Below are 24674 nucleotides of genomic sequence, written 5' to 3' on the forward strand. Positions count from 1 at the left end.
AACTGGGCTCAATGAGGTATCAGTGTTGCAACCCAGGGTCATTGCGGATATGTACCTACCCAGGTCTATCTTTTGGAACAGGAATCTGCTCGCTGAGGGTGCTGTGTACGCTTTTTGATGATATCAAATTTCTCTCGCACATCCTCTTCTCACATAAATCCACCAGAGGATGCAATATACGCTTCAGCCGACCAGGCCAGCTTGATGTTGACTGACTGAGACTGACCGACTGGTTTTACCTGGTTTCTGGAAAAGTTCTTTGAAAGACTCGAACCCTGCCACCACTGTCAACTTCCCTCTGATTCCAAGTCCACTGATGTACATGGCGAGCCACTGGGTAAACACCAGAAAATTCATCCACATGGAGGTAAGTGGTGGGCGGCAGCGTGAAAAGGAACAAAAGCCGTCGGCGGCATCATACAAGCCCCATAGCGTTTATTTTAAAGACGAAATGCAGCCAGAAGTCCCTCTGGTGACATAATTCATGCTTTCCAGAAATGTAGACAGGGGTAAGTATTCACAATGAGCCTGTGTTGCATTATTCTCCTCACAGTTCATCAATCCAATATTAAAAGACAACTTATTAGATTTAACAAATTACTTTCAGCAGACATTTTGAATTTTACTCTACTGGAGGGAATATACAGTACATCCTGAAAGTATTCATAGCGCTTCACTTTTTCCACAATATTTTATGTTACAGCCCTGTTCCAAAATGGATTAAATTCAGTTATTTCCTCAAAATTCTACACACAATACCCCATAATGACAATGTGAAAAAAGATTTTTGGAAATTGTTGCCAATTTATTAAAATCAGAAAACCTGAAAAATTACATGTTCAGAAGTATTCACAGCCTTTGCCGTGAAGCTCTAAATTGAGCTCAGGTACATTCTGTTTCCACTGATCATTCTTGAGATGTTTAAGCAGCTTAACTGGACTTCACCTGTGATAAATTCAGTTGATTGGACATGATTTGAAAAGGCATATACCTGTCTATATAAGGTCCCAGGGTTGACAGTGCATGTCAAAGCACAAACCAAGCATAAAGACAAAGGAACTGTCTGTATACCTCAGAGACAGGATTGTCTCAAGGCACAAGGCTGGGGAAGGGCCTTAGTCAGGGAGGTGATCAATAACCTGATGGACACTCTGTCTAAGCTCCAGTGTTCTTTTGTGGAGAGAGGAGAATCTTACAGAAGGACAACCATCTGTGCAGCAATCCACCAATCAGGTCTGTATGGTAGAGTGACCAGATGGAAGCCACTCCCCGCCTGGAATTTGCCAAAAGGCATCTGAAGGACTCTCAGACCATAAGAACAAAATTCCCTGGTCTGATGAAACTAAAATTAAACTCTGGAGTGAATGCCAGGCGTTACGTTTGGAGAAAACCAGGCAGCGCTCATCACCAGGCTAATACCATCTCTACAGTAAAGCATGGTGTTGGCAGCATCATGCTGTAGGGATGTTTTTCAGCAGCAGGAACTGGAAGAGTAATTAGGATAGAGGGAAAGATGAATGCAGCAATGTACAGAGACATCCTGAATGAAAATCTGCTTCAGAGTGCTCTTCAACCTCAAATTGGGGCAACGGTTCATCTTCCACCAGCACAATGACCCAACGCACACCGCCAAAATATCAATGGTGTGGTTTCACCACAACTTGGTGAATGTCCTTGAGTGGCCCAGCCAGAGCCCAGACCTAAATCCTATTGAACATCTCTGGAGAGATCTGAAAATGGCTGTACACCGTCCCATCCAACCTGATAGAGCTTGAGAGGTACTGCAAAGAGGAATGGGCAAAACTTCCCAAAGACAGGTGTGCCAAGCTTGTGGCATCATATTCAAAAAGACTTGAGGCTGTAATTTCTGCCAAAAGTACATCAACAAAGTATTGAGCAAAGGCTGTGAATACTTATGTACATGTGATTTTTCAGGTTTTTTATTTTTTTATAAATTTGCAACTATTTCAATAGATATTCTTTCACGTTGTCATTATGGAGTATTGTGTTTAGAATTTTTAGGAAATAAATGAATTTAATATATTTTGGAATAAGACTGTAGCATTAAAAAATACATTCAAAAAGTGAAGCGTTATGAATACCGATTATTTGTATATTGATTATTTTTTTCAGTTGTTTTGAAATTATGTTCTCCAAACTGGAAGTGCAACCCATCATTTAAAATGCAATTTCATTCATGTGAAAAAAGTCAAATGAAATCAGCTTTTAACTATAATATTTAATGCAAAACAAGGTTCAATGTGTTCCATAGTTAAAATTAGGGCTGCTCAATACTATTTATTGTTTCAGCATTGATATCGCAATATGCGCATCTGCAATAGTCACATCGCAGCATGTGCAATGCTGAGTTGGAATTATAGTTAACCAGAACCACATTCCAGAACACATGAGATTTGTGGAATCACTGCAGAGTTCAAGAGCAGTGTGAAAGTTTGTCGTTTACATGTGTTTTTAAGGCCTGTGGTAGTGTGTGAGTTTCAAGAGAGTTTAAAGGGGTGGTGCACAGTGTATTTTTAAGGCTTGATTGTGTTTATAAGATGCAAAGCAATGTGTGCTCATGCTTCAGTTGTAGAAAATCACGTTATTTTTTCATATATCTTACTTTGATTATATGCTGCTATACTCGGCTAACATGAAAACGATTTCCTAGTTTCTTTGAAAGGCTCGCCCTCAAAGGGCTCTGATTGGTCAGCTAACATAATGTGCTGTGATTCATGGATTGGCTGCACGTAAACCATGTCACACCCCTATAAGTATGAGCTTTTGCACTGTGTAACAGCCGTATCAGTTTGCCTGAATCAGACAGAAAAATGAAGAGCACACAGCTGAACCTCACGCCTGCTTTCTAAAATAACATCTGACAAGCTTTTCACATTTATTCGGAATAAGCATGTGTAAGTAGATGATGTATAATGCAAGGAAAGAAGCTGCATAGAGAGACACTAAAAGTCACTGCATAGAGAGTAGAAATGCGTGGATGTCAGTTATATCCATGGGCAATGCGGATAATCTGCGGGTAATAAAAAATACATTATGATTAATTGCCGGTGGATGTAGCAGGACATGGCAGTGGACCAGTGAAAAAGCAGAGAGTGGGCTTTGCAGAATGGGAAGATGAGACGCCCAAAATAATGGATGAAGTGCAAGAGTACTGTTCAAACTTTCAGTTGGAGAAGTCATCAGAGGAAAATCTGCTATCGTTCTGAGAGAAACAAGATCGCTTATTTCCGTGACTGCATAGCCTTGCGAGGAGAATCTTGTTCATTCCTACAACAAGCGATGAACGCGAACGCTTATTCAGTGCGGATGGCCGCGTTTTGGAAGCGAGGCAAAATTGCCCGAATTTAGGCACAATAAATGCTATTCTGTTTTTGCACAGTACAAATGTTGTCCAAAGACATGTCCAAAGTATTCATTTAAAAACATTTACGATTAACTAAGTATTATTTTACTATCACAGATGCACAGATTAGCTTACTGAATTTGCTGTTTAATAGCCTAAAGCAAAGAATTAGAATTATTAAAGTGACGATAGGGTGCGGGTCGGGTGTGGATATATATATATATATATATATATATATATATATATATATATATATATATATATATATATATATATATATATATATATATATATATATATATATATATATATCAGATAAAAGTATATGTGCGGGCGGGTGGATGATTAGTATGAAGCTGCGGATCTGGGTTTCATTTCAGCTGATCTGCGCATCTCTAATAGAGAGACACTGCATGTGCTGTTAAAGATTGAGGATGTTTACAGCGGTTTGACAGATAAATATAAATTTGAAGCTAAATTGTTAGCGGTGCTAAACAGCATTTCTCATTGTTTACATCCTTGTTTATGTCCTCTCTACAACATACCGTTAATGCTAGAAACTGTGCAAAGAAGCTGTCCTTTGTTAAATGCTAGCTATATATTTTTTTTGAATTCTGTGAACATAATTATAAAATTATAAACTCTGAACATAACAAAATTAAACTGTAAGCACTTCCGTCTTTGTGTCCGTTGGAAGCCCAAATACAGAAACAGAATACGCTGTGTGGAAATAGCAGCGTTTGGACGGCATTTTAGCTTTCTCTGCTATAACATTACAGTGAAACATTATATATATATATATATATATATATATATATATATATATATATATATATATATATATATATATATATATATATATATATATATATATATATATATATATATATATATATATTTTTATATATATATATATATATATATATATATATATATATATATATATATATATATATATATATATATATATATATATATATATATATATATTCAAGAGCTACTCAAGTCATCTGGTAAAGTTTTATTCATCTCGCCAGGGATGGGCAAAAATACATTGAAATGTATTTTAAAATATAATACAAAAATACCTCAAATTTATGTGTATCAAAATAAGCTACAAAATACAGCAGCCACAAATGTGTCCAAATAAAATACTGTATTTTGTATTTTGAAAATACTGCAAAATACTTTTACAAGGGAGCGTGACATTTCTTCACAAACCTTCTATTAACAGGCTTATTTGATCAATCCTTTTACTATTAAACTGACTTAGTGAAGAAAACAATATTTGACAGCAACAGCATTTCTCAGAGCAGGTTTAAGTCAGCTTTTCTGCCACCTCATTCACCTCTATTGTACATGAATTGGTATTCATAAAACTTTGTTTTTCTCTGACTTTAGTATAAATTTTGTACAAATTTCATACATAAAGTCCTGTCTTGAAGATGATCTCCGGATGAACAGTAAAAAAAAAATCACTGTAAAAACCATCTAATGCAGATAATGAGTTGGAACATAGTACTATATCTCTTCATTGTGTTTTCATCCATTGCGTGGCCAGTAAAATTGACATCATCTCTTAACAGTCTTATATTTTAAAAGGGTGATATATGATGAGGCTATTTTTAATTTTGATTCATTTTTTTGGCTTAGTCCCTTATTTATGAGGGGTTGCCACAGCAGAATTAACTATCAGAATTAACTAATCCCTGCATATCACAATATACAGTTGAAGTCAGAATTATTAGCCCTCCTGAATTATTAGCCCCCTATTTATTTTTTCCACAATTTCTGTTTAACGGAAAGAAGATTTTTTGGACACATTTCTAAACATAATAGTTTTAATAACTCATTTATAATAACCGATTTCTTTTTATTTTTGCCATGATGACAGTAAATAATACTTCACTAATAAGACTTTCTCCAAAAGAAAAAATATTATAAGAAACACTGCGAAAAATTTCTTGCTCTGTTAAACATCATTTGGGAAAGATTTGAAAAAGAAAAAAGGAGCAGGGCTAATAATTTTGACTTCAACTGAACTGTATACAGAAAAAAAAAATGTATATGTATATATATACATATATGCACTAGATATAGATATATATAGATATATGCACCATATCAGATATGCATGCTAAGTTAAAATACTGATGAATGCACACTTACAAAACACATTGAGGCGGTAGGGGATTCGGAAGTCTCTGGAAAGGGCCGGGTGACGAACAACACAGCTGAGGGAGCGGCCATGTGAGGCTCGTGTAGGGGCCAAAACGTAATGCACTAGAGTAGTGGTGGTCCCCTCTGGCTCCGGCTGTGTGACGACTGCTGTTTGACCCGGCAGATCTGATTCCCAAAACACCTCGGCCGCGGGACGGCCCCGTTCAGCTGTACATGTCGCCACCAGAGTTTCACCATCATCCGCCGTCAGAGACAAGGAGCCCGGAGACACATAGACCTTTGGCTCCACTAAAAAGAGAGAGAGAGAAAAAATGAGAAATGAGAGATGAAACAAAATTGATGACACTTTAGTTTATCTATCAATTCTCATTGTTATTATCTAGTGGCTTATTACCTGCCTATTATTAGGATAATGGCTGTTTATTAGTACTTTTAAAGCACAAATTCTGCATGATTTTATTCTACATCTCTAATCCTATTCAATATTTAAACCCAACTGCTACATAATAAAATCTATTATTAAACAGAAAATGAGGAGTTTATTGAGTCAAACTTTACAGTTAATGGTTTATTAATAGCAAGAAATGTAATTTCAAATATAATGTGACCTCAAATATATACAAATATATATATAGAATTTCTCAAATATATATAATTCCACCAAATAGAATCCTTTAATAAGATGCTTTTCAGATTTGTTTATTTATTTATTGTGGATTGTACTGGTGAAGGAATTTGTGACTAAAAAAAACTTTTGGTAGTTTTTCTGGGTTTAAGATTTATATAGATTTTTTTAAAAATGTATACATCTATTTTGTTATACTGTAAAATTAAATTAAATTAAATTAAATTAAATTAAATTAAATTAAATTAAATTAAATTAAATTAAATTAAATTAAATTAAATTAAATTAAATTAAATTAAATTAAATTAAATTAAAGCATATGTTTTATTCAGCAGATGCCCTTTCAGCTGCAACCCAGTACTGGGAAATTTGAACTTTATTTGAAATTTGAAATTTAATTTAATTTAATTTAATTTAATTTAATTTAATTTAATTTAATTTAATTTAATTTAATTTAATTTAATTTAATTTAATTTAATTTAATCATTTTCTTTTCGGCTTTGTCCCTTTATTAATCAGGGGTTGCCACAGCGGAGGAAATCCATGCGAATACGGGGAGAGCGAGCAAACTTGACACAACAATTCAAACTGACCTAACTGGTGCTCGAACCAGCGACCTTCTTGCTGTGAGGCGATCGTGCTAGCCATTGTGCCACCGTGATGCCTTATTTAATCATTCATTCATTTTCTTTTCCGCTTAGTCCCTTTATTAATCGGGGGTCGCCACAGCGGAATGAACCGCCAAATTATCCAGCACATGTTTTACGCAGCGGATGCCCTTCCAGCCCATCCCTGGGAAACATTCATGCGCACTCACTCATACACTACAGACAATTTAGCCTTCCCAATTCACCTTTAGGGCATGTCTTTGGACTGTGGGGGAAACCAGAGCACCCGGAGGAAACCCACGCGAACACAGGGAGAACATGCAAACTCCACACAGAAACGCCAAGGCTCGAACCTGCCGAGGCTCGAACCAGTGACCTTATTTATTTATTTATTTATTTTATATTATTTAATTTGATTACATTTAATTCTACTGCATAAAAAACCCATAAAACAGACTGTTGATATTCATTTTTAGACAACAAAATATCAAAGTTTCAGAACAGTTTTATCTTTGCTTTTCAATCACAACAAAACATTTGTTATTGTTATAAATGACAATATTTTTATTGAAAATTAGAAAGAAATGTTATCTGACCATTAAAGAATAACTTCTTATTACATTTTACTCAAACCCAAACCTAATAAATACAGATGAAATGCATTTAAATGTTTGGGTAGGATAAAATTTTTCTAAAAATAAATTAATACTTTTATTTATAGATGCAATACATTAGTTAAAAGTTTTCTTTGCAAGTTTGCATAAGAAGAAATCACAAGAATAAATCACATTTTAAAATGTATTAAAAATACATTAATAAAAACAGCTTTATTTAATAGTAATAACAGTTCACTATTTGTAGAGTATTTTTGATTAAATAAAAAATATTTGTAAAAAAATAATATAAGATGTAATAATTTAAAATACAAGAGTTACATAAAAAAAATCTAATGAAATCAGCGTTTAACTACAATATAAAATGTAAAACAAGGTTCAACGTGTTCCATAGTTAAAATTAGGGCTACACAATATATCGTTTCAGCATCGATATCGCAATATGCGTATCTGCAATACAAGATTATACAAAATGTGCCTCCCAAAAAAAAAATAAATGAATATGGAAGAGTCTGGAAGAACTCTTTGAAATGAGTTATTGATATTGGACCTACAGGATGATATGCAACAAGATGAATAAATAAGCAATGTAAAGAGTGGAAGCTGTACTCTCAGAATTGATTGATCGCCACGACCCAACAAATTCCCATTAAAAATGGATGATGTCAAATTACTGAGTGCTGAGGCAGGAATACAACAACATTCCTGAGTGCGTCTGAGTGACCGTCTGCAAAGAAAAGTGCCATATTAGTGTCTTAATATCATAGAGAGTCCATACAGATGAAGAGAACAAGAGGAAAGTCACAGCTCCATTACAGATAAATTAATCATTCTGAGATGTTTTGCCGCCCTAGGCACAAACCACTGACTGAATTTCAACTGTTGCTTTTATTTGTGAAACAGCAATAACTCAGAGAAAACACACATCAAGGGTCACATTCACACTACGAGCAACACTGAAAATATTCTCCCTGTCTTAATTTTTTTAGTGAAATCAAATGAACTTTTCTAGTCAGCTCAACTTGAATCAGTCAAACTGACTAAAATATCTTGTTAATCTTTGCACAGATCTAAAAAAAAAATTGTTGAAACCTGATTATCTGATTAAAGTAAGTTAAAGTAACATAAAAAATCTGTTGTCTTGACTTTTCGAAATGCATTTTTTTACAGTGCAGTTTACAGTATTTTTGTGAGTATATTTACTTGACATTAATAATGTGGCCCACATCACTGGTTTTGTTTACATGCAGAATGCTGGACTCTCATGTGCTCGTCATATTATAAAATAAATAACATATGTTTGATATCATATTTTAATATATGATCTGATTTTAATGAGTATATTACAACAATTAAAATGATTAGAATATTTTGCTACTATAGTTTCTACTTCATTCTACTAGTACAACACTGACTAATAAAATTACTACTACTACTTTGCTACTAGCACTACAATAACTTACTACAACTACTACTACCCAATCTTTTGCTTCTTGTAATACTACTACTACTACTACTTCTACTACTACTACTACTACAACTACTATTACTAAAACAACTAAAATGACTTCCACTACTAATACTATTACTAGTAATATTATAGCCTCTACCTCTACTACTACAACTGTTACTTTAGCTCCTAACTCTAGTACTACTACTACTACTACTACTACTACTACTGTTACTATAGCTTCTACCTCTTTTACTACTACAACTACTACTACTGTTACTGAAGCTTCTACATCTTATACTACTACTACAGCTTCTACCTCTTTTACTACTACTATTGTTACTAAAGCATGTACATCTACTACTACTACTACTACTACTACTACTACTACTACTACTACTACTGTTACTACAGCTTCTACCTCTTTTACTACTACAACAACAACTACTACTACTGTTACTAAAGCTTCTGTATCTTATACTACTACTACTATTACTACTGTTACTAAAGCTTCTACATCATCTACTACTACTACTCCAACTTCTATTTTTATAATTAATACTTCTACTATGACTTCTACTACTAATACTGCTAGTAATATGACAATGTCTTCTTCAACTACTACTACCACTAGAACTACTACTACTAGTAGTAATACTACATTCTACATTCGAGCTTCTACCTGTATTACCATTTTAACTTCTATCTCTACAATTGCTACTACCTCTACTACTACTATTACTACTGTAGTACTAGTACTACCACCACCACCACCACTACCACTACCATTACAAAAGCTTCTAACTTTACTCATATTACTAAAACTTCTATCCCTACAATTACTATTTATACCATGACTTCTAATATCACTACTACTACTACACGTATTAATACTACTACTGCTACTACTACAATACTATAGTTTCTACCTGTGTTACTGTTATAAATTATCTCTACAATTACTATTGCTATGACTACAACTTCTACTTCTACTATTAAGACTAAAACTTCTACCTCTACAAATATCTTCTTCTACTACCACCAGTACTACTACTACTATTATCATTACTAATTCTTCTACCTTTACTACTACAACAGCTTCTATCTCTCCAATTACTATTTATAGCATGACTTCTAGAACAACTACTAGTCAAATTACTATTCAATTCAATTCAATTCAATTCACCTTTATTTGTATAGCGCTTTTACAATGTAGATTGTGTCAAAGCAGCTTCACATAAAAGGTCATAGTAAATTGGAACAGTGTAGTTCAGTTTTTAGTGTTTAAGTTCGGTTCAGTATAGCTCAGTTCAGTGTGGTTTAATAATCACTAGTAAGAGTCCAAACACTGAAGAGCAAATCCAACGATGCATAGCTCTACAGATCCCGAACCATACAAGCCAGTGGCGACAGCGGAGAGGGAAAAAAACTTCACTAATTGGCGAAAGTGAAGAAAAAAAACCTTGAGAGAAACCAGACTCAGCTGGGCACGGCCATTTTAACTTCTCCGCTGGCCAAACGTCTTGTGCAGAGCTGCAGTCTCAGCGGCAGAGGCTGAAAGCTGGCCTCAGCGAAGATTCGTCTGTCCCTGGAGCGTCACAGGAATCAAACTACTACCTCTTCTACTTTTATTACCATACAACTTCTCTGTTACTCTGTCATTCTACTACTACTGTCAAAACTACTACATCTGCTGCTTTTATTTCTACAACTTCTACTTCTACTGGTATTACTACTACTAATCTTACTATAGCTTCTACCTCTCCTTCTACTACTGCAACTTCTATCTCTACAATTACTAGTGTTGTGAAAAAGGAATTTATTTTTGATCACTTTTGTTTCTTTTACTTTTAATGAAACATTTGTATTACCACTACCACTACTACTACAAGTATTAATACTACTACTGCATTATTAAAGCTTCTACCTGTATTACTACTATAAGTTCTATCTCTAAAATTACTACTTCTAATATGACTTCTACAACTATTACTGCTACTACTACAACTTATACTTTTCCTATTAATACTACAATTTTTCTACAAGTATGACTTCTACTGCAACTATTATCACCATACTACTTCTCTATCACTACTACTACTACTGACACTACTACTACTTCTTCTGCTATTACTTCTACTTTTACCTTTACTTCTACTGTTGCTACTACTACTACTACTACTACTACTACTACTACAATGACTTCAACTACATTTTGTTATTACTACCAGTGTTTAACACAGCTGTCTTTATAGAAACCATGATACAGTACATCTTTACAGGGTTTTCAATGAACAGAAAAACATTATTAAAATAATAAAGTGGCCTTTAATCAATTTAATACATCCTTGCTGGATTAAAGTATTAATTTGTAGTGAAATACCTAAAGTCCTGAAGTCTTTGAATCAGTAAAAAGTCAAAATTGATTATATCCCTAATGTGAGATTTGCAGATCACGCTGAAATTCAATACAGAGATCTAAGATTGAAACCATACATGGCCTGACGCAACCATAATCCGACCTATCAATGGTACTTTCATATGTCCTTTCCCCTCTTTCGTTTCTCCATCCCTCTCTCTAGAGAGTCGCAGCAGCTGCGCTCTGAAGAAACAGTTTTGCCATGTGCGCCAGGAACTCAAACTTAATCCTCAACGCGAGGCCGTCTGCTCCACACACCTGTTCGACTCCGTTTACACGCCCCGTCCTGTAAAACCAGAAATCGAAATAACCCCACGGGACCCCTAATGCTAAAAATAGCCCTGCGGCACCTGAACGCAGGGGAACCACAGTGCATCACTGAGCGCTGACATCCGAAAGCCAAGACCAGAGTCCCACCCTGCATTCATCTGAACCCTGCGTGTGCCATCTGCATCCCGCTGCAGATCTGCTGACTCAGCGCCCGCTGGAGCTTCTTGGCAACTCATTCACACTCCAGCCTCCTGATAAAAGTGCTAAAGGAGAGCCAGCTAATCTGTCGGCATGGGCAGGTTGCGGGTGGGCGAATGCCCTGGAGAGGGTCATGGTATTGATTTAGCATCAGACGGGGCAGGATTTGGGTCTGGGTCACAGTCGCCCACACACACCCAGACCTAATACATTACTGCTCCATTCCTTCCTTCTCGCTTCTGTTCTTATAATGGAGTTGAAATGAAAGCAGAGTCATTTGCTGGTACAAATTATATAGCACTATATAACACTATAAAAACTGAGATATCTGATCCATATTTCATGATTCACAGGGTTTTCATCAAGTGACTTTTATTCACATTTTAGTAGTTTGAACTCATATATTGTATAAGAAAAAGAAGAACAAAAATGATCTGTGTGCTAGCAGTTTATTAACAGGTTTTTGTACTCTAATTACACCCAATACAGGAAATATATCACTTCAAACTATTAAAATAAAAGTCATGTAAATAAAAGTCACTTTTTTAATATCAAATGTTGTTGGAGGAAAAATCAAGGTGTCATAATGCAATTCAAAAGCAAAAATGAATGAATAAATAAAAATAAAAACTCAAGAATTACAAAATATGTAAAACAGTGTAGCTTTGTGTCATGATCACCAACAATCTAGCTCTTACAGATCGCTGGAGAACCCTTCCTGTCATTCACCCAAACTACACATCTGCCATTGTACTGAACTACATATCCCATCATGCACTGCACTCACACACCAGTTCCAGATCACCCCTTGATTATACACACACATAGCACTAACTCGTGAAGGCTGATTACTTGGACTATATACATACCACACACACACACACACACGCACAAAAATGCATGTTATGGGCATGCCAAACCACCAGATGGCGATAATGACTCTTTTTTCCTGAGTTTACATCAAACAGGGAATTAAGTATATTTCGTGAGTAAATTGCATTCTAGTCAATGCAAACATGAGTACAGAAGCGCATTACCGTCCTGCGGTTGAACAATGCGGAATACGTAATTCATTTGCTGCGAATGTGCAGAATTTGCCTCATTTGGGCAATTAGAGAGGAGAAAACAGCGTGTACGCTAACAGCATGAGGCTAAAACTCTGGTTTTAGCATCCACACCACCACACTGTACCCTGAGTTTTGGAAAACTTCACCCTGCCCATAATTTTCAGAAAGTTGCAGTTTCAGTCACCTGACACTGCGTTTTCATGTGGAAAAACAGCCAAACCTTGTAGAAAAAAGTGCAGTTTTGAAAATACCCCTGTTCGTGTGGACAGGGCTTGTCATCTGTAGTGATATTTCAGAAGCATTTTCCCTGTTGTTCCTAGCCCTATTTTTGACCCTGGTTTGTTTGTTTTGCTGTTTATGTTATTTTTGCTGCCTGCCTCGACCTTTTGCCTGTTACACTGACCACTCTTTTGGATTATCTGCATGCTACAGTCTGTGTCTGTTTGAACCTTGTCTGCCAGACGACATACATGTTCAGGAAAAGTCTGGGGAAAGAAGCATATTCATATTGCTATGATTATTTGTTACATTCAAATATAAAATGACTTATGTCTATATTCATTTACAAATGAGTTATTTAAAAATAAATAAGAATTTTAGTGTTTTCGATTTCATGCTCAAAGTGAAAATGAGAAATGTAAGAAACAGCTACAGCACCACCTTTATATATACAGTAAACTTGGTTTGACCCAGATGCAGCTGTGAAACAAGGTTGCTAAGTCTGCGTAACAATACCCCACCCAACTGCTGATCAATATTTAGATAATCATTCACTTAATGATGATTACCACTGGTCAAACCACTGCATAATATCGACCAATCAGAAAGCACTGGGCCAGCTGGCAAATTAGAGCATTCTGGGCTTTTCAGAAGGGGGGAAATCAATCAGAACATTTCATACAGACTGAGAACAGAGGTACTGCAAATATTAATATTTTTTACATTAATATTATTAACCTAGGGTGACACAGTGGCTCAGAGGTAAGCACTGTCACCTCACAGCAAAAAGGTTGTTGGTTTGATTCCCATTTTTTGTGGAGTTTGCATGTTCTCCCCGTGTTCGCGTGGGTTTCCTCCAGGTGCTGCGGTTTACAAAGTCCAAAGACATGTGGAATAGGTGGATTGGGTAAACTAAATTGTCTGTAGTGTATGAGAGTGAATGAGTGTGAATGGATGTTTCCCAGTGATGGGTTGCAGCTGGAAGGGCATCCGCTCTATAAAACATATGCTAGATAAGTTGGTGATTTATTCTGCTGTGGCGACCCCAGATTAATAAAGCGACTAAGCTGAAAAGAAAATGAATGAATTAATGAATTAATGAATTAATAACCAATTCAAGTGCACCCCAAAAAACTAAATTGTGACCTTTAAAATAACATGAAATATCCTCTTTAAAGAGAAGATTACTTATCTGCATCGTACTATGGAAAAATACTATGGAAATTATTGGCAGAAACGATCAGTTTCCGACATTCTTTAAAATATCTCTTTTTCACAAAACACTGGTTGTTTAGCCCAACATTGGGCAAAATAAGGTTAAATCCAATTAGGTTAAAAAGTGTCATTTTAATGTAATTTAATTGCATTTTAAAGTGTTAAAATCTAATCAAAACTGCCAAACACATTTAACATCATATTTTCTGTCATTTAATACACAGATCTGCTCTGGGTTGCAGAACAGGGCTGTCACCAAAACCGCTGTTCCTCAAACAATTTCTGTATTCATAATAGACTTCAAGTGAGAGCAAAGTAATTACATTTAAAAATGAAGAGAATGAACTGTGGGTACAAATTATACCGCTTAGCTTGCGTGCCGCATCTGATGTATTTTATTGTAAAAATTCACACGGCCATTGAGAATTTCCGCAATGATTCATCACTGTTAAATTTACAGGAATAGGGATTTTGGCTTTGAGTTTGCATGAAAAAAAAACAACTCTCAAATTTAAAGCAGCAGACCGGCCACTGACTTTTATAGTTTTAGGGGGTTTAGCAACTTTCTCACTTATTTTCTGAAAAATAGTGCTTGTGCTTTAACGTTTGAATCAATTGTAATAAGAAAAAAGATTACTAGTAAGATTATGGCTGTGAAAAAACACAGGAAATAAACAAGGGGGAAAAATGGCGCCCCGCAAAACAAAATAGCAGAAGGAATGTACTATCATGCCAGTGTGTGACAGATATTTTTGTCATTTCTTTTTTTTCTAAAGCATTTGACAACTCTTCATTTGTCTCCAGCAGAAAAAAGGGGCTGTGAGAAGGGTGTTTCCATCCCTTTCTATAATTACAATCCTCTAAAATAAGCCTTTCCAACACAAGTTTCTCAATCGCGACTTCCCTATAATTCCAGTCTTGTTGTCAACAGAACATTTTTGGAATGTTATCAAATCATTTTTATGCATCTTGCGTAAATAAATGCATAAACACGTGCATTAATACTATATATAATGATTTATACAAAATATAATGCATTAATATAGCTAGTTATAGTATTAAAAAGTTAATAAACAAAGAAATAAACAGGAAGCTAAATAGACAGAGGAGGATAAATAGATAAAACAGACAGAAAGATATAAAGTTAATGCATTCATCCAGTTTTCTTCAGCTTAGTCCCTTTATTTATCAGTGTTCGCCACAGCATAATGAACCGCCAACTTATCCAGCATATGTTTTATGCAGCGGATGCCCTTCCAGATGCAACCCAGCACTGAGAAACATCCATACACATAAACTACGGACAATTAAGCTTATTCAATTCACCTATAGCACATGTCTTTGGACTGTGGGGGAAACCGGAGCACCCAGCCCAGCCGGGGCTCAAACCAGCAACCTTCTTGCTGTGAGACAACAGTGTGAACCACTGAGCCACCCTGCCGCTCACAATTACAGTCACTTTGGTGCATTTCTCACATCACTATTTACATTTGCACAACAGTTAATGCATTTTTCAAAACAATTAGTACAAACTGCAAAAAGTAGTTGATAACCTGCAAAAGTGTGTCACTTGCTCAAAATGGATAGCTCATTCCTCAGAAGCAAGTATTCATGTCAATGAAAGTGTCAGTGTCATCAAGATGAAAAGTCCTGACACCATTGTTTATGAACAAGATTTGTCTTGTTTTAATCATGACAGTTTATTTTTTCCAATGCAAAAAAAGTCCGGTTTTGGTGACACTTCCTGAAAATGCTCAATACAGCACTATATACTATTTGCACAGCCATTTGAAAACAGTAAAGTTAGACATCGCTGCATTTAGTGAGGTATCTGAGTACAAGACACTGAATATGTACAGTATGTTTCACATTTTTACTGCATTTGCTCTTTGCAATTCAAATTTATTCACAGCATTGTGCAAAAGAATAAACACACTCCTATTTACAACAAACATAAACTTCCTTTGGGTAGAGCTGTGCTCAACTGTAAACAATATTGCAGTACATATTGGAACTGAACCAACATACACAGGTCTGTAAATCATTCATGAAATTGTTCAATTAGAAGACAATTTCAGGAATTTTTATTTATTTTTGACATTTTTTATCAAATTTGCTTGACAGATTTTGACAGCTAGTTTAACATTTTTGTGTGTAATGACTCAAGTAATGAAATAAGGACTATTCGTTTTATATGCAATGACTTTTCAGCATTCCCAAGTTTAGTTAATTTTGACTGACATGACATAAGCAAATGAAATTGTTATAAACAGCAGAGTTGTATGAAAGCAATTGATACATGTCCAAAAACATTGGCAATTTTTAGGAAGGAATGAGAAATTGCTACTATGAGCTGCACAAATGACTAATTGTTTTGAGAAATGCATTAACTGTTGTGCAAATGTAAATTGTGTTGTGAGAAAAACACCAAAGCCTCTGAGAAAAACTGCAAATGCATACTTATATAAATGCATAAAATGCATAAATAAATTAATAAAAACACAAATAGACAAAAAAAACTGTGAAATAAAGAAACCTGTTTATCTATTTTTGATGTTATCACAATAAAACAGGGAACAACAAATAAATGCATACATTAATGCATTAATGAATGAAATGCATAGATGCATATATAGATGAAGGAATGATTAAAATCAACAAATAGAGAGACAGGAAGACAGATATACAAACAGATAGATAGATGATAATTAAAAAAAATTACAAATGAAAAAATATAAATAAATGAATAAAACAAATGCAGTGTTTAGAAAAGTTTAGAAAACTGTGAAAAATAAATGAGTACATAAACGCATAGTATAGATGAATACTGTCTAGGCAACAAGATAGATTTTTCAAATGCCTTTTTCAGAAATATTTAATAGGCATTTTTGGCTTAGTTTCAGTGGCTGTCATTTCCCTAAAACACACTGACCATGCATAATCTTTCTTATCTCTCTTTTTTATGTAAGCATATACATCCATCTTGGATGGATGGATGGATGAAAAAAGTGTGTGGGAAGATAGATAGATAAAGGCTCCAAAATCCCTTTTGACCCCAGAGGGTTAAATGATAGATAGATAGACGGATAGACAGATAGACGGATAGACGGATAGACGGATAAACAGATAGACAGATAGATAGATAGATAGATAGATAGATAGATAGATAGATAGATAGATAGATAGATAGATAGATAGATAGATAGATAGATAGATAGATAGATAGATAGATAGATAGATAGATAGATAGATAGACAGACAGACCGACAATTCAGTTCAAAAGAGCATCGACTGCTACATCACAATCCTACCCAGACAGACACAGACAGACAGACAATTCAGTTCATTGGTGCACCGACTGTTACATCACAATCCTGTACTCACCCATAACGTCAACATTTGTAGACGCCTGCATGTTTCCGAGTTCAAAGGTGACCATTTTACAGGTGTACATCCCAATGTCAGCAAAGCCCACTCCCCGCAGGACAATGGACACATCGTGTACCGAGGGCTTGAGGAAGTGCACCCGTCTGCTGTACTCATCAGCAACAGATGTCCCATACACAGGGTTGAAGACGGCCAGAGTGACGATGCCGGAGGGCAAGTGACGCTCCCAGGAGCTTTGGGTCAGGCTGAGGTTCGAGCTCACCTCCATCCGGCAGCTCAGAGTCACGTTCTTCCCCAAAACTGCAGTGACCTGTGCCGGAACCACCACCTGGTTTGACCACACACCTGCACAGATACACATCCACACAACAATTCACATACAGAACTCATATCTCAGATCAGACAAGCTTAAGATCAAAATGTGTGGTTCCTGCAAATGATAATTATAGGATGCATTTAGACACAGCCTTTTTACAGCTGAACTTTAGTGCAAACATGCTATTTTTAGACTTGTCTGGAAACATTTATGATTTAAAAAAAGATCTTTTATGCTCATGCTACATGACAGAATCACACATGCACCACTGTCCATATGTTGCTTTTAGTATTAAAAAATGCATTAAAATTAAGTTGACTGTTTACAAAGAGAATAAAAACACCTTCTTGAATGGGAAACTTGTGCAAATGTGAATGTCTTTTGACTAAAAACTGATTTTTGTTCACTTTTTGGGTGTTCATTAACAAAAATAAAACATAGTTTTTTGGGGGGTCTGGAAATGCAGACATTTAAAAATAGGTTTATAACAGTCCAAGTTGCATTGCCATTATTTACTCATCATTTATGTGTTCCAAACGTCTTTGGGTTAAAAACAAACATAAAAAGGAATAATGATGGAGAAAAAAATAGTCAATGACCTCCATGTTATCATAGGTGGAGCATGTGTAAGGCTGGGGAAGGCTTAGGGGAAGGCTACCTGCACCACGGCGTCACCAATATAAATGTAATTTAATGTTAATGATTAACAGAACACTTTAGTTATTGTAAGTTTGTCAATCAAATTAAAAGTCCCCCTCGGCACAAAAATGGAACTGTCCAACTTTGCACTGATGAGCGCTGTTTTTGACTGTTCGCAGCTGCTCTGAAAACAAAACAGAGAGTGCTGGCCAGCAGACTTTTCTGATTTGCTTGTCAAGGACGTAAGAAATAAAATGACAAATGAGTATTACGGGAGAGGTATAATAACATATTATTCTGGTTTAACTTGTTTTCAGTAGTAAATGAAATGCCAAAAATATTTTGGTTGTTTCATTGTAACGTAGTAACCTAGTGTAGTAATCTTGTTTTGCATTTTAATTCTGCTGTGTTTTCTACAGGGGTGATGGGAAGTCAAGATTTTAAATTATGTTTAAATTTGTATTTTGAATAATATGAATCTAGTTTAAACAAACAATTACTCACGCTAGCTAATGGCTACTGGATCACCTTTACTCTGCAATGGTTGCCTCTAATTTATTAGAACCTATAAGTTTACCACAGCCCGTGATAATGTGAATAAACAGTTAGTTTATGTTGTCATATTTTCATTGTCTTTTTTTGTTGTTTCTAGCTTAATAAAGAAAAATAAGTTCTTTATCATAATCACAGTTTAAAATGCTTATTTTTATATATTTATTGCTGAATTACAAGTTCAGTTTTCGATTGCCCTCGTGGCAAAGTGAATGATTTCGGATTCTTGACACATTTTGCAATTTATTTATTTTTGCAAAAGGGATGGATATTCAAAAATGCCACTTGTTAAATCAATTAGTATATTACCAGAGATCATAAATATAAGAAACGTCCTGGTTACGTACGTAACCCACGTTCCCCGAATAGGGAACGGAGACGTGTGTCTGTTATTAAACAGACTTTTGGGAGTGCTTTAGACGACCAATCACATCTGAAGATAAGAAAACGGGCCAATGAAATGCCAATTGAATTGGCGGAGCTTAGCTCCACAGCTGAAACTGATGAGCCAATTAGGGCTATATCAGTCAGCTGCTGGAGCCAGCTCATCAGAATTTGCCTGCTGAAGAGCCGATCGCTCAGCTCCCAGCTGGAGACTCAGGTGCTGTGGCAGTGGAGACACACGTCTCCGTTCCCTATTCGGGGAACGTGGGTTACGTACGTAACCAGGACGTTCCCCTTCATATGGGAACTTCAACGTGTGTCTGTTATTAAACAGACTTTTGGGAGACTGTATGGAAAGCGCCACAGCAGCTAAGCCTGTCGCGTCTCTGATGTGTAGTTTGCCAAGCCAAAGCGTGAGCGCACTGACATCACCAAGAGCGCAACCTTCCAACGTCCCCTAGGCCCAACATATTACCATTACATGGGAATAAAAGTTTTAAATCAGGGGTCGTAAGTGTGCTTTTACCTAGCTAATATAGACTAGGGATTTTGGAAATACGACAGTACGTTGGGAAAGCGTGCCAGTCCCCGAAGGGGGAGGACGCAGCGGAGACCACCTGCTACCCTAAAGGGGAGACCTGATGGTAAGGAGACATATGGACTAGCCCTAATGAGGGGGAGTGCTACATATGATAAGCTGGTTAGCGGTTTAGGGAAGACACGGGACCGCCTAATAAGGGGGAACACACCGTGGTAATAATGCATATGACATCACCAAATGGGGATGCACATAGCTGGCACCGATCCTCAATATGCGTGTAGACCTAATGGGCATACCAACCGCACATTGAGCCATGCACTCGACTCCTCCGCTGAGTCGATGCTGGGGGCCTCGGAGGAATTCTCTAGGGTTCGCCTGGGAAGGGAAACTTACTAGTAGAATAGGAAAAGCGCACGCATCTCCGGTTTAGGGAGCCTGGCGCAGCAGCGTTTGTGACACCGAGCTTAATTCTCCCCCGATTGATTGGGATTTCCCAATAACCGGGAGAAAACTGCTCCCTCGGAGGTTATAAACCTCGCAAATGTGTTAGGTGTCGCCCAACCCGCAGCTCTGCAGATATCTGTGAGAGAGGCGCCGCGTGCTAACGCCAATGAGGAAGCGACAACCTCTAGTGGAGTGCGCTCATCCACGTTAGGGAGGGCGCGGCTCGCCCTGGCATTGATAAGCGAGGGCGATGGCATCAACTAACCAGTGGGCCAACCTCTGTTTTGACACGGCACTTCCCTTCTGCCGGCCACCATAACAGATAAAGAGCTGTTCACATGATCTACATTTTGCGTTTGTTCCACGTAAAGGCGCAAGGCGCGAACGGGACAAAGCAGTGAGTTTGGGCTGAGCCTGCCTCCTCCGCAGGCAGCGCTTGCAGGTTCACCACCTGATCTATAAATGGGGTGGTAGGAACCTTGGGCACATAGCCAGGTCGGGGTCTCAGGACAACGTGAGAGTAACCCGGCCCGAATTCAAGGCACGATTCGCTGACCGAAAATGCCTCCAGATCCCCAACTCTCTTGAATGGCGCCAATGCGATCAGCAGAGCTGTCATAATGACAGAATACAGAATCGAGTGGCTAAAACAGATCTCTCTGCAGCCACCAGGACTATTGAGAGATCCAAGAGGGCATGAGAGGGGGGCGGGATGATTTAATCGCCGCGCGCCTCTGAGGAATCGGATGATTAGATCATGCTTCCCGAGCGTGTTGCCATCCACCGCGTCATGATGAGCGGAGATGCAGCCACGTAAACCTTCAGTGTGGAGGGTGACAGCCTACGCTCCAGCTTATCCTGAAGGAAGGATAACACAATGCTAATCCGGCAAGTTCGGGGGTCTTCTCGGGGAGAAGCGCACCACTCAGAGAATAGACTCCACTTCAGGGCGTAGGCATGCCTCGTAGAGGGTGCTCTAGCCTGAGTGATGGTGTTAAGTACCGCGGGCGGTAAGTCACCAAAGTCCTCCGCGCTCCGTCTATGGACCACACGTGGAGGTTCCAGAGATCTGGGCGTGGGTGCCAGATGGTGCCCCGTCCCTGAGAGAGGAGGTCCTCCCTTAGGGGAATGCGCCAAGGAGGGGCCCGCCGCGAGGAGTGTGAGCTCCGAAACCCAGGTCCGGTTGGGCCAGAGGGGCGCAACAAACAAGACCTGCTCCTCGTCCTCCCTGACTTTGCACAAAGTTTTGTGCGATTAGGCTCACTGGGGGAAACGCATATTTGCGCGTGCCCGATGGCCAGCTGTGAGCCAGTGCATCCGTGCCGAGGGGGGCCTCGGTCAGGGAATAAAACAGCTGGCAATGTGCGTTCTCGGTGGAAGCAACAGATCGATCTGGGGCTTCCCAAAGCGCGCCCATATCAGCTGGACCGAATCGGGGTGGAGTCTCCACTCTCCTCGGGACACTAGCTGCCGTGAGAGCGCATCGGCTGCACGGTTGAGCTCGCCCGGGATGTGAATGGCACACAGTGATTTCAGCCGCGTGTGACTCCAAAGGAGCAGACGGCGAGCGAGCTGAGGCATGCGGCGAGAGCGCATACCCTCCATATGGTTGATATAAGCCACCGCCGCCATGCTGTCCGTCCTGACCAGCATGTGTTTCTGCTCCAACACCGGAAAAAAGCGGCGGAGAGCCAGATACACTGCCAACAGCTCCAGGCAGTTGATATGCCAATGCAGGCGGGGTCCGGACCACGAACCCGCGGCTGCATGCTCGTTGCACACGGCCCCCCAGCCCGTGCTGGAGGCATGTGTCATTACGACAACATGCCTGGATACTAGCCCTAGGGGCACTCCGGCCCGTAGAAAAGCCAGATCCGTCCAGGGGCTGAGGGTGCGGAGATACAGCAGAGTGATGTTCACCCGGTGCGTACCCGCGCGCCATGCCCGTCTGGGGACTCGATCGCGAAGCCAATGCTGAAGTGGTCTCATATGAAGCAAACCGAGCGGCGAGACCGCGGCTGCGGATGCCATATGCCCCAGGAGCCTCTGAAAACATTTCAGTGGGACCACTATTTTCCTGTGGAGCTCGTTACACAGGAAAGCATTAGCCTGGCGCGCTCCTCGGAGAGGCGCGCAACCATAGCAACCGAATCCAGCTCCAGCCCGAGGTAAGAGATCCTCTGCACAGGGCAAAGTTTGCTCTTCTCTCGGTTGACCTGAAACCCCAACTGGTCGAGGTGCCGAAGCACTTTGACTCTGTGCATAATCAACTGATCGCGAGAGGAGGCTAAAATGAGCCAGTCATCGAGATAGTTGAGTGTGCGGATGCCCGCAAGCCGCAGTGGCGCAGAGCACCCTCCGCGAGCTTGGTGAAAACCCGCGGAGACAGAGAGAGCCCGAAGGGGAGGACTTTGTACTGCCACGCTCGTCCTTCGAACGCAAACCGGAGAAAAGGGCGGTGGCGTGGAAGAATAGAGACATGAAAATACGCGTCCTTCAGGTCTATGGCTGCAGACCAATCCTGAGGACGGACGCTCTGAAGCAAGCGTTTCTGCGTGAGCATTCTGAAAGCATTTAGTGTAAATGACAGTTCAGTCTGCGCAGATCTAGGATTGGTCTTAACCCCCCGCTCTTTTTTGGGCACGATGAAATACGGGCTGTAGAACCCGGACTCCATCTCGGCTGGAGGGACCTGCTCGATTGCGTCCTTCGCCAGGAGGACCGCAATCTCCTCTCGCAAGACAGGGGCGCTCACGGGGATCACCCTCGTGAAAAGGACACCCGTGAACTTGGGAGGGCGAATAGCGAACTGAATCGCATAGCCGAGTCTGACCGTCCGTATGAGCCCACCGCGATGCGCTGGGCAGCGCTAACCAGGCTGGCAGAGCGCGCGCTAATGGCACCATCGGAGCGATCACTGACGTGCCAGCGGAGGGGCAGCTCGGGATGGGAGTGCTCATCCCGGGAAGCGGTGCGTCCCGGGGAAGAGCTGAAAATAAGAGAATTTCTCTTACCTTCCTCCCTGGATCCCGCGGTGAGGCCAGAGTGAGAGAAAGGAGTCCGTCCTGCTGCACTCTGAGGGCCTGAGGCGAAGGGTCCCGGTGCTGCGAGCTGAAAGGCGGAGCGTCCCAGACTGGCAGTACTCGGGCTCGCGCATCCGGAGAGAGAGGAAACTGCTCTTTTGGAAATTTGGTTGCCGCCAGCCCAGGGGCCGGCAGCGAGGAGTTTAAAGTCGTTGTGGACTGATTTAATAATCCTCGGCCCCCCACCGAGGAAAGAGCAGGTCCCCTCTTTTCCGAATGGCCCGTCCCAGGAACGCTTCGCGGTCCGTTTACTGGACTTAGCGGCGCCCTGGGGCGGGGGGCGTTGCAGTCCCGCGGGAGGCTCGGCATTGCCGCCTGGCCGGAGCGGGCAGCGAAAGCGGAGCAGATGAAGCCGCGGGTGGACGCCCTCGGCGAAGAGCAACCGCAGCGGAAGGGGCAGCGGGAGGAGCAGTTTTTGAGCCCGCTGATAGATGACCTCACCCCTCGCCTTGGACTGCTTTTCACCGCGGAGAATTCCTGGGTGAACTCCCCGACGGTGTCGCCGAAAAGGCCAGCCTGGGATACGGGAGCGTTAAGAAAGCAAGCTTTGTCAACGTCTCTCATATAGCCAAGCTCAGCCAGGGGTGGCATTCCTGGACCACTAATGTGGCCATCGTCTTCCCCAGGGCACGAGCAGCCGATTTAATAGTCATGAGAGCATAATCGGTTGCCGTGCGGAGCTCATGCAGCAAGCCTGGGGGAGAACCGCCCTCCTGCATCTTGGCCAGCTTCTCGGCTTGGTAGCGTTGATAGGTGGCCATAGCGTGCAGAGCGGAGGTGCCTGGCCCGCAGCAGTGCAGGCTCTGGCCGTGAGAGACTCAGATAACCTGCACGCTTTGGAAGGGGAGTGAGGGCGGACCTCTCCGAGTGGAGCAGCTCTGCGGACAGAGCACGCTCCGCCTGGGGAATCGCCTCATAACCCCTGGCCGCTCCGTCATCGAGGGAGGTGAGAGCGGGAGCGCACGAGGACCGGGCAGAAAAAGGTGCCCTCCATGCCTGCGTGAGCTCTCTGTGTACCTCCGGGAAGAAGGGGACGGGGGGTCTAAAAGGCTTCGCCTTCTTCACCCCCACGTAACACCCATCTAAGCGGTCCGGCCG

General features: G+C 39.9%; 1 protein-coding gene across 1 annotated transcript in view; it reads right to left on the bottom strand.

Annotated features, from left to right (window-relative positions):
* nectin3a (nectin cell adhesion molecule 3a) overlaps positions 1–24674 on the bottom strand; it is a 93748-nt gene that overhangs the window by 15970 nt on the left and 53104 nt on the right. The window contains exons 2-3 of the mRNA XM_056473825.1: positions 17615–17962; positions 5534–5833 (exon numbers count right to left, since the gene is read on the bottom strand). Coding sequence (XP_056329800.1) covers positions 5534–5833; positions 17615–17962 — 648 coding nt within the window. The remainder of the gene's footprint in view (positions 1–5533; positions 5834–17614; positions 17963–24674) is intronic.

This window comes from Danio aesculapii, chromosome 15 (assembly GCF_903798145.1).
Source record: "Danio aesculapii chromosome 15, fDanAes4.1, whole genome shotgun sequence".
NCBI classification, from domain to species: domain Eukaryota; kingdom Metazoa; phylum Chordata; class Actinopteri; order Cypriniformes; family Danionidae; genus Danio; species Danio aesculapii.